Below are 11,441 nucleotides of genomic sequence, written 5' to 3'. Positions count from 1 at the left end.
CCAAACGTGAGAATTGTACTCGTTTAAAAAATATTGTAATAATCTAATATGTAGCTTAAACAAACAATCTTACGTAACTCTTAAACCAAGTCACACAGAGTGGAAGTATGAAAATAATAAAGTTAGAAAATCAAGTTAGAGTGAAAGTAAGATTAAAAATGCATCAGAACTTAAACACCTCAATTAAAAGAATTGCAAATAAGCCGTTGGCAATCGTTCTTCTCTCATTAATTTCCGAAAAGAAAAAAAATCGTTGGGCCTCCTTGCACTCGTGTAAGCCACGTGGGCACTTCTTTGACACGTTTTAATTTGAAGATATTTTTGAATTTTTTTTGGCCGAACATATTTGTTCTATTGGCTATTGCTATACAAAACGTCGTCGTCTCAAATTAGTCTATTCTTTTGCCCTTTTCCCTTCAAATTACCCGTCGTGTTTTGCGTTGTTGGCTTCGACAGATGTCTGCCATGGGTAACATCACAGTGAATTACACCCTCCCGTGTAAAACAATAAAAATAAAAATAAAAAATGACAAAAATAGAGGAACTTCCGTCAGAAAAAAGAAAATACACACATATATATACACACAGTTGTGTGTATCTATCTATATATACGGTTTCTTATTTCCCCCTTCATGTCTAATCACATTTTTTGATTCTGTAAAAAGATTTGTGTTGTTAGAGTTGAGCAGTGAAGCGAGTGAGCTGAGAGTAGTAATGACGATGGTTGTATCGGCGTTCAGAGGCGTAGCTCATGGTCGATTACCTCTAGTCCATCATCCTCGGGTATGCTTCCAATTTTGCCCCTCCTCCTTCCTCCCTTTTTTTTTTTTTCTTTTCCTGTAAATTCTTTCAGTCCCAGTCAATTTAACCTTCAATTCCTTTCTTAATTTCATGCGAAATACTATTTTCCCCTCTTCCAATCCATTTTTATTTTCTTGTAGTTTTAATTACTGTGTATGGTTCTGTTTCAAGAATATTATTTCCTTCTATATATATATATTGCTTGAATTCTGCTTTAATTGTATATATATAGCTCGAATTCTGCTTTAATGATGGGGCTTCTTTTTCTTTGAGTATCAATTCCTCTGGTTTAACAAGTATGCTTGTTGAAATCTATTGCTCGCACTACTCGATTTCGATATCAGTGCATGTACTCTGGTTTTATTATGTATTATTCGATTTCAGTTGTAAAAGCTTGTTCTATTTTTTACTACTGAAATGCCTTGTTGTTGATGGTGCGTATCAGTGCATTTGCATACTAGCCTTCTATATTTGATTTTAATTTTGTGTTCAATTTGTTCTGGTTGCACAACACACATGCATGCACATATATACGGCATCATGAAGGAATTAATTTGTGATTTCTGGTTACAGTGGCCTGCAACAAGTGGTAGTATATCAAGTAGACGGAGTAGGCTCAGCTGTCAATCCAATGGGTTGACTCTTTTTGCTCGATACTCGCAGGCTGAGGATCGTTTTACTTCTCGTCTTCAAGGTCTCAAAAATTGTATCTTTTTTGTTTGTTTGGGATGTTATTCTGAGCTTTATAGATGAACTTTTAGATATGGCAGGCATTGAGTAACTTAGTTTAGAATTTGTCCCAATAAAACAGTAAATATTAGATAAAAACATATGAGAAAGTTTAGTACAAGAAATTCATGTGTTTGTTAGTTTACCCCCTTTTTTTGTTTTTGTTTTTGTTTTATGTCTGTATTTACTCCTTTGGAAATATTGTAGGAAAACCCATACTATTTTTACTAATAAATAATCCTTGACCATTGCACGAATGCTGCTCAATCTGCATGTTGAAGCTTCTGAATATTATGTCTTCCTACAGACAGCATGGAAAACTTGCCCAAACTAGTCGAGGATATAGTCCAGACATCTATAAATACTGGTCCTCGTGGAGCCATTAGGCTAGCTCAAGGTATCCAAGCAGTTATTGGGGTAGGCAGTGAGTGGCTTGCAGATGTATCAAAGGTTAACTGCATTTCAGATTTTTATTTTATATTTTTTGATTGTGCGTTTTGAATTTTTGTTATTTTATGTTGTAAACATGTTCCTTTTCCATACGTATCTGTTGATTTTGTGAGCGTGTGAGTAGTAACGAATGCTTTTTATTGTTTCTTGTGAGCATTGTTGCATTATTTGGCAATTTTACCTTGTTATCATGGAAGCTCATTCCAGTTCTCAATTAACGGACCAAAACATCAAACTAGAGTTAGTTTTCTCTGGGTTCCAATGGTTGACTGAATTCGTGTGTACTCATAGAGTAATTGGAAAGGTCCTGTGCATTTATTCACTTTGTTAGGTGTTGTAATACATGGTAAACAATTGTTTTTGTCATAAATGGATTTGATCAAATTCTTTTTACATTGTTCTAATATAATATTATTTTGTAAATAAACCATGTGATTTACACAGATCTCTTAACTCCTTTCATTATTCTGTAGTCAACAAATTCATCCGCCGGATTACCATCTCAGATGCAGCTCGGATTACTTTCCCCCCTTTATCTTAGAAGATTGTTTGAACGCATGGGTGCAACCTACATCAAATTAGGTCAGGTAGGGAATTACTTTTCCTGGGTTTCTATTACAATTGCAAACCTCTGATAGCAAGCAAAAATGAATCCTTGATTGTTTAGGGCCCGTTTGGCAACCGCTTTTGTTTCATGTTTTTACTTTGACCCGAAGCAGAAGCCGTGTTTCTGCTCTAGAGTGTGTTCAACACTATTCCGAAACTTGTTTGGTATGGTAAATCTGTTGCAAGTTTTTTGGAAGCAAAAACATGAAAACATATTTGGTAAAAAGTGTTGCAAGTTTGAAAAGTTAAATGGTTAGTTACAAAATGTCATTTTAGAATTTTTTTTTTAACAGCGCTTTTGCTACTGTGCGGAAGCAACCAAAAACATCATTTTTATGCTTCCGATTTTGGCCTCCTTTTCGGGAGCGCTTCGGTACAATTCAAATGACAGCAAACGTTAGCACATATGCTTTGTGCTTTTGCTTCGTTACAGTACACTAGTAAAAGCAAAAAACACAAAGTAAAAACAATTGCCAAACGGGCCCTTCATGATCAGTTTTTAAGTTGTAAAATTTTGAGTTTTACTTCTACACTATAACATCATAATTTGGTAATCCATTTATTGAAATGGAGCTTTACTTGTTCGCATGGTTATCCAATAATTTTCTTCCTCTGCTGAACACATATCAGTTTCTTTTATATTTTGATATGCTGTGATTCTTTGCTGAGTTTTTAATTATTGATCCTGTTTATATGTAAATGCGCCACTAATAATTCTTCTTCTTCTTCTTCTTCTTCTTCTTCTTTTCCGGATAGTTCATAGCGTCAGCACCCACATTATTTCCATCAGAATATGTCCAGGAATTTCAGTACTGTTTTGACAGAGCTCCCACAGTTCCTTTTGAAGAGATTCAAAGAATCTTGCGTGAGGAATTAGGGGGACCAATAGATGCTGTGTTTGAGTATGTTGATCCAACACCAATTGCCTCAGCCTCAATAGCACAGGTTTGTGATGATATATATATTTTTTCCCCAGAAGCTTTTATGTTGATGGTTAAAGAGTGCAATCGTAAAATATGATTAATGAATAGAATCCTAAATTATGATCTCCAGGTTCATGGTGCAAAGCTCAGAGGCTCCCAAGAGGACGTAGTGATAAAGGTCTTGAAACCAGGAATAGAAGATATATTAGTGGCAGATCTGAATTTTGTGTACATTGTTGCACGCATTTTGGAGTTCTTAAATCCTGAACTGAACCGTGCATCTCTGGTATGATGTGGTAAATTTTTATCAAGCATGTGATAAATGATTCAAATACTTGTCTTATAGAAATCACGTACTCTTTTATTTTTTCAATTACATGGTCTTGTTACGCGTGTCAAGCGTGGGTATGTGCCTAGGCATCAGATTTATCAAATCCCCAAACCAGAGCATGCCGGGACACATTAAGTAAACATGTTATTTAATAATTTTCTTTTATTTTCTCGAGTACAATGATGGGTGGACCTTGGCGCAACAGTAAGGTTGCTCCATTGTGACTTGGCGGTCACGGTTTCAAAACGGGAAATAGCCTATTTGCATGCTAAGGTAAGGCTATGTGCATTTGACCCTCCACATATCCGGCGGGAGTCTCATGCACTGGCTAGCCCTTTTTTTTCTTGCGTAAAATAATATTTTTACTCATTTTGAAGTAAATGAAAATAATAAAAGACTCTCATTTATTATAATATAATAAATTTGAATTATTGGATATATTGTTAGGTGTATGTCTGACTATAAGTGTCTAAACACATCCCATACTCGTGGTCAAAAGTGCTACTTCATGCATTTTGCAGAGCATGTTACACAAGACGGAACTAGCTCACACGATGATCATGTACAAACAAGCAACAACTTTTTTATTATATATGTTTTTGTTCCGTAATAGCACTTCTTTGTACGCTTTAATTGATAACCAGTCAAAACAGAGTTTTTGAACATACTTGTCTTGGGTTTACTTCAATATATATGGAGAGAGTGGAATTTATTCTTACAAAGAAGTGATGGCCTGTTTGGTTTTTGCTCCTAATTCTGCTTCTACCTTCCCTTGTTATTTCATTTGATTGCAACAGATTGTGTAGATAAATGTCACCAGTCACACATACTCTATCATTAACTATTCTTTGCATTGTATTATGTTGATTACTTGAAGTTTTTTTCATAATGCGCACATTTCTTAAGTAGGTTGGTATTGTCAAAGACATAAGGGAGTCAATGCTTGAAGAAGTTGACTTTAATAAAGAGGCTGCAAATATTGAGTCTTTTAGGAGATATTTAGAGGCCATGGGCCTGACAAGGCAGGCTACAGCTCCAAAAGTGTACCGGCAGTGCAGCACCCAACGCGTTCTGACAATGGAGAGGCTTTATGGAGTTCCTCTTACTGACTTAGACTCTATTAACTCACTTGTTTCAAGTCCAGAGGCCAGTCTTATAACCGCCCTTAATGTGTGGTATGACTCAATCATCTGCACTCGTGCTTACAAGTTTGATTGATATTTCACTCATCCAACTTTTAGAATATTTTCTCTGTGAAATGCTTTGCAGGTTTGGCAGTTTGCTTGCTTGTGAAACCTTCCATGCAGATGTACATGCAGGCAATTTGTGGTTGCTTCGTGATGGGCGCATTGGGTTTCTCGATTTTGGTATCATTTATATTTTGCATCGATTCAAGTTAGTCAACTTATGGTTTAGTTAGTTACCAGTTTGATTTTGAGTTGCCACATTTTTCATCATCTATCATTAATTATGCATCAGCTATAATAACGACAATGTTAATGAGATTTATGCACATGTTTGTTTACTAAATATTCAATCATGACAGCTGTGCCACTTTTGGTGGTGATTAAATTTGCCTGCTAAGTTTTCCTACATATTGTGTGCAGCTGGTTTGTTGCATTGTTATGGACTTTGACTATGTTGTTTTTATCAATATGCATAAGAAGATATGTGCAGAGGTGCAGCCTTTACAATCAAAAAAGAAAGTACCATCTTCATGTCATTTCTATGTAGTGATGCTATATTGAGATGATATATGTTTTCACACACTAAGGCTATGTTTGGTACAATGGGAATGAAGAGAAAGGATAACATTAGTTATGAGGGAAAGGGAAGGGAAGGATAATTTTAACCCTCAATCGTGTTTGGTTGATTAATGAAGGAAAAGAAAGGGAAGGATAATAATCATGTTTGGGAAAAGAAGGGAAAAGAAAAGAAAGGAAACTATTTATATAAATTTACTATTATACCCTTTCATATTAAATTGATAAAAAATATATCTTTTAAGGGCAAATCATTTCAGCCTTATATATTGATAAAAAATATATATATTTTTAGGGCAATCATTTCAACCTCCACCTCCATCTGATAAAAAATATATATTTTTAGGGCAAATCATTTCAGCCTCCGCCTCCATCTGTATTCTTGTTCTCAACTCTACACTTGCCCTCTCTCTCTCTCTCTGCAACTGGAAACTACAAAATCTACAAAATCAAAACCCATATCAGCATATCATTTCAGATTGTTCAAAAAATCAAAACCCATATCTTTCGGTTTCCATCGCCCGCTGTTCCAGTTCGGGTTCGCCATTCGCAAGCTTCAGCCGCTGTCTCTCAACTCTCCAAGCTTGTCCCCCTCTCTCACTGCAACTTCTAACTTGTATGTATGGGTTTTGTTTTATTTGTTTTTCTAAATCAACTAATCAAGGTCTGTAATTCTTGTTTTGCAAACTAAATCCTAAAATCAAGTGTAATCTTGATTTTGTGTAAGGGTAACTTTGGCATCAGAGCTAATACATCAACCCTAGCCTTCCCTTTCCTTTCATTTCCTCCCATTTTTGAGAGGTTAAGAAAATTACTATTCATGCCTTGAGTTATCCTTCCAAAACCATCCATCACCTTCCCTTTCCTTCCCACCATTTATGCCAAACACACCCTTTTAATCACCCTCCATCACCTTCCCTTTCCTTTCCTCCCTTTTCCATTGCACCAAACTGACCCTAGGAGTTCTCTACAATTTTGTCTAAAAGGAATTAATATAAAATGGACTTGCTGCATTTTCTATAAAATCCCAATGTCAATGTACAACATTTTTCACACCGACATTGTTGCACAATTATTGTGATTTGAGCAGAAAATTCAAACATTGTGGTATATTAAAGAATTGATTTATTAAATATGAGATTTTCTTTTTATAGTTAAAAATACTTGGATATCCATGTGATAGCAAGTGCTTTATGGAAATTAGTCAAGTACTCAAGTTAAATTTTTGCACCAAAGGAAATAGAATAGGGGCCATGCATTAATGCGGTAAAAATAAAGGAAATAATATAACTTGTTATTTAAGGTTTATACCTTGCAACTCAACAATTTACAGGAGAGACTTGACTTGTGTTGTAGCAATACTCAGAATTACTACCTCAGTTCAACAAATCTTTCTCCGAACTATTAGACTTGGCTATGTGTATTTTATTTTGTCAAGTTGCTCTGTCAATAACTTTAGCTAAACTACATACTATCATATCTTTCAAATGCTACTTCCACTATCTCATTACATTTCATTTTTAAATTTTTTCTCGTTTTAACAGTCTTTCATTTTACTATTTGCATTTATTCTCATTTTATGAACACGTAATTTTTAAGACATCCGAGATTCTGTCCCGTGTTCATGAAATTAGAACCTTTACAAAAATTTCCTTTCACTTAAGTAATATATTGAGATTGATGTTCATAAGAGGTCCTGACGATGGGCTATCAGTTATCCAACGCAATCCTCCTCTTTTTCTATTGACTTGAGACCTGCTGAGGACATGACAAAATGTGGTTTGACTGAGGTTATGACTTAGAGTGGAATATAAAAATAGGATTCATATAGCCAATCTCAAGTAGTTGGGTTTAGTAGTATACTAAATATTATCAAGATTATGTTCATAAGGGTCCTATGAATTGCCCTACGCAATCCCCGTCCTTTTCTCGAACTTCAGCCTGAGACATTATGACAAGTTGTTTAACTGAAGTTACGGCCTTAGATGGAGAGCAATGGAAAAATAAGATTCACGTAGCCTGTTAAAAATAAGACACTAATCACAACACAGTCAAAGTTGCTTACTGGGAAAAAGAAAAGAGTGGATTGGAATGCTTGCTATTTGTGACTATGCTTGGAAATTTCTATTTATTTTCCTCACTTTGAATAATTGTGATTACTCTGTATAGTTTGCCCGGTTTAAAAGTGCTTTATAGAGGAAATTTTCAAGCAATTATAATGTAAAAGGTACCTTCAAAAATGCTTGAGAAATAAAAGAGTGTAAAAATTTTGGTTCTGAAGGAGGCCCGAGCCTGTTGTCATCTTTTGCGTTTAGTTTAGTTTGCCTAACTGCGACTAAGTTGTCTTATGGTATTGCAATAAATTGCTTGATTACTCAGTTATTGATTGATGTCAAAGATTTGTTTCGTGGGAATGCCTACCACTACCTAGGTCTTTTGACTTAATGGAATTATAAGGTGCAATTACTGCCATCATCGTACAGAATTCCTGCATGCATATAATTTGGTATGTAAACTAAATATGAATTGGAATTGCAGGAATTGTTGGACGCATTTCCCCAACAACATGGGCAGCTATGGAAGTATTTTTGGCATCAATTGCAACTGAAGAATACGAGTCAATGGCATCTTCCTTGATTGAAATGGGTGCCACAAACAAGAATGTGGATACTAAGGCCTTTGCAAGGGATTTGGAAAAAATATTTTCATCAATACAGGTAAGCAATAGAATTTATCATAGCAGGATTTGGTGACTATTGAAAATTTAATTAGTATTCTCTTCTTCCATGCTGCCTTGAGCATGTTTGGTGAACTAGACTGAGAAGATTCTCTGGTGTAAGAACTATTCTTTGATTATAGAGAACTCCTGAAATTAACTATTATCCAGTCAATTGTTACTCGGAAGTTCTCAGAGTACTAGTTTTCAAATAACATTTTGAGATGGTTTTAAGCCCTTCATGATGGACCATGCAACCAGACCAAATATCGAGTTTGTGGGTAATTGTCTTGTTAGACTGAAATTGAAGTTGTAGAAGTATTAGGTATGGATCTTGTTTAGAAGAAGGGAATCGTTTTAAGCTCGTTTATTTTCTCAGAGAAATAAACACACTTTCTTCATAAGAAAGAAAGTGAACCGATAGGAGGATATCATTAGCCGCAGATAAATGGTATTGCTGTTTCATGAACTCGGTTACATGTATTAGCTATCAGTATGTGTCTAAGTGTTGGTTTTCCCTGAATCCCAAATCTCTAGGATATGAAGGTTCGGCTTGAAATGTGTCCACAACTTGGATATGGGTATGTATGTGGAACGTCTCACACACTAAAACACCTAATATGCTATATAGAAGTAATGTATGGTGGTGCTACTATTATTTGAAAATATGCTTAATAATAATTGAAAGAAAAATGGAATTTGGTATAAGAAAGTAAATAAATAAATAAAAATAATAAAAAGAGAAGAAAGGAGGAGGAGGAGGAGGAGGAGGAGGAGGAGGGGGCATTTTATCTATTTCAGAATTAGGGAATCCTCCTTTGCTAGTTGGATTTCACATTTGAGGTTTTTATCTTCTTCCATCATCACAATTAAAGGATCTAGGTGTCTGATCTGGTTACGTGCGATATACACATATCTCATACCCATACCCATACCTATCGGCTTATTGTGTCGACCCTGAGTTTGTGAGCTAACATCTGATTGACTCGGTACAACATTTTCTGAATCAATGGTTTTTCTTACTTTGATGCAGGATTTGGATACAGAAATTGTTGTTGCAACAGCCAGGGAAGCAAGTACAAATGCCACCAGAGTCTCTGCTAATGTAGTTGTTGATGAAAGGCAGATGAATGCACTGTTTCTTGATGTGGTAAGTTGTTCCATTCTTGAGCATTCAAGTGCGAGTGCAGTCATTTACGTATGTGAGGCCATCATAGGGTCTAAGATCAATTGTCAGTCAATAAATAGTAAACGAACTTTAGTGATAGGCGCATTATTAGTTGCTAATGGAGCAGACCAAACACTGTTTGCCTTTCCTGGCCTTCTTAATGAAAAAAGGAATTTTGGTAGACAAATTTTAGGTGATATCAGTGATGCCTTCAAGTTTGTTAGCCGCTTCTAGATCTGCATCCGTGGAGTCTGACAGTATTTTATGCACAGGCAATCAAGAAATCATTTGTGCGATATTATTTATTATTAACCTTCGTGTTCATATATATTTTGATTGTTCATGACTAATGAGTAATCCGAGGTCAGTAAATTAGATGCAAGAGATGGAGATGATTAGTAGGTAACAGTAAACTAACTGTTATAATTTCTCTTCTCTCTTCCTATTGTAAGGCTAGTTTCTGATGTTATGCTCTCTTTATGTTCCATAGGTTCGAGTTAGTGAATCATATGGCCTGAGATTTCCTCGAGAGTTTGCGCTTCTCATGAAACAGCTTCTGTATTTTGATCGGTACACACGCTTGCTAGCTCCCAACATGAACATGCTTCAGGACCAGAGGATTACCATTGTCTCAAACCGAAGAAGCGGCAGTGGGAGAAACATTTACCAATGATTGTGGCTATCAATGAAAGTAGCAGAATTGTAATTTTCTGATGCTATTTTTTTTTTTAATCATCTTTTATGTGTAAATATTACAGATAGAGATTACACTCTGTAGAAACTCATTGCAACAGCACAAAATAAATGTTCTCGATATAAATATACTCCGTATATGCCATTCTAGAAATTGGTTGTTTGATGATTTCTTTCCTCCGATTAAACAGACCCTCCTCGTCAGAACATGAATCAACCCGGTATACAGACAAGGCTGCATTGCAGGAATAAATGACACCATCAATGAACTCAGCCTTTCCAGAGAAGGGATAGTATACATCTTTTGACAAGATCAACTTTTCCCAGTTGCAGTTTGAATTAGAGAAATTCAAGTAGAAAAATTCATTACGGGAAATTATACCATTGAAATCTACAACCGAAAGGAGCAGAAAATTGTTTATAACAGCATAACCTTCAACGCTGGTACATTTAGGCAAATCAAACTGAGGTGGTAATTGTGATTCCCATTCCGGGTCTCCACAGCTAAAGCTCTCTAGTGTGGGCAATGGGACATTCAATGAAGTTCCCACGGATTGGCCATAAACATAAAGTTGAGTTCCAACAGCCATAACTAGGGGGGCATGGGTTTGGGTGCAACAAGTCGATCAGAATTTGTGTTTGGCAACTCAAATCCAATTTGGAAACCTATATGCGTGTGTGAGTGTTTGTATATATAAAAAGGATAATACTGAGGAGATGGTAATAAAAGGGAAGAGATAATTCAGATAAGGAAAGGTTAAAGGAAATTTTGTTTTAAAATTTTATATCTTTAATTTTCATAAAGATTGAGGACACATAAATGTATAATTATAAAAATCGTAACTAATAAGGAGAGTAATTGTGGAAAGAAGCCTTATATTCTTACGATTTTTTAAAATTAAAAAATTAATTTAAAAGGCAAAAATCACATTGATGAAAAGAAAAATTTTGAGATTATTTCTCGCTAAAATTGAACAATTATATTTTAAATTCCTATTACACTCATGCTTATCAGTTGGTTTAGTTTTTTCTTTTTTTCCTTTTTCCTTTTTCCTTTTTCCTTTTTCTCACATAAGTATACTTATTAGTTAATTTCTCTATCTTTTTCTCCTTTTTTACTACGTACTCATGAAGCTGGTGAGGTCATTTTTGTTAGCATTTTATTTTATTTTATTTTATTTATTTATTTATTTTTCTTCCAAATACTTATATACATGTAATATATGGTGCATATTATATAATACATTCAAATATGTCAACT

At 35.1% G+C, this 11,441-nt stretch overlaps 1 protein-coding gene across 2 annotated transcripts; it reads left to right on the top strand.

The window, feature by feature from the left end:
* The first annotated feature begins 592 nt into the window (after positions 1-592).
* On the top strand, positions 593-10,334 carry LOC132270708 (uncharacterized aarF domain-containing protein kinase At5g05200, chloroplastic). Of its 2 annotated transcripts, XM_059771897.1 has the most exons (11): positions 593-783; positions 1,375-1,495; positions 1,838-1,980; positions 2,454-2,567; positions 3,343-3,531; positions 3,640-3,795; positions 4,750-5,015; positions 5,110-5,207; positions 8,142-8,320; positions 9,353-9,469; positions 9,978-10,334. In XM_059771897.1, exons 1-11 carry the CDS (start codon positions 715-717, stop codon positions 10,158-10,160), a joined length of 1,635 nt encoding a protein of 544 aa, XP_059627880.1. In that variant the 5' UTR covers positions 593-714; the 3' UTR covers positions 10,161-10,334. The 2 variants fall into 2 exon arrangements, with proteins under 2 accessions (XP_059627880.1, XP_059627881.1); XM_059771898.1 differs by lacking the exons at positions 1,375-1,495; positions 1,838-1,980.
* The last annotated feature ends 1,107 nt before the right edge of the window (positions 10,335-11,441 follow it).

This window comes from Cornus florida, unplaced genomic scaffold, assembly GCF_030987335.1.
Source record: "Cornus florida cultivar Cherokee Brave unplaced genomic scaffold, ASM3098733v1 CherokeeBrave_3.0.0_Hap2_Chr08, whole genome shotgun sequence".
In the NCBI taxonomy this organism is placed as follows: Eukaryota; Viridiplantae; Streptophyta; class Magnoliopsida; order Cornales; family Cornaceae; genus Cornus; species Cornus florida.
Note: the sequence above shows the minus strand (reverse complement) of the source record. Positions and strands in the feature narration are given on the sequence as shown.

Bases quoted from the DNA above. Each gene is read 5' to 3' on its own strand.
- LOC132270708 (XM_059771897.1), top strand. From the start codon at position 715: ATGACGATGGTTGTATCGGCGTTCAGAGGCGTAGCTCATGGTCGATTA. The intron at 2,568-3,342 runs GTAGGGAATTAC...TTTTCCGGATAG, and splicing joins CCTACATCAAATTAGGTCAG to TTCATAGCGTCAGCACCCAC. The intron at 5,016-5,109 runs GTATGACTCAAT...AATGCTTTGCAG, and splicing joins ATAACCGCCCTTAATGTGTG to GTTTGGCAGTTTGCTTGCTT.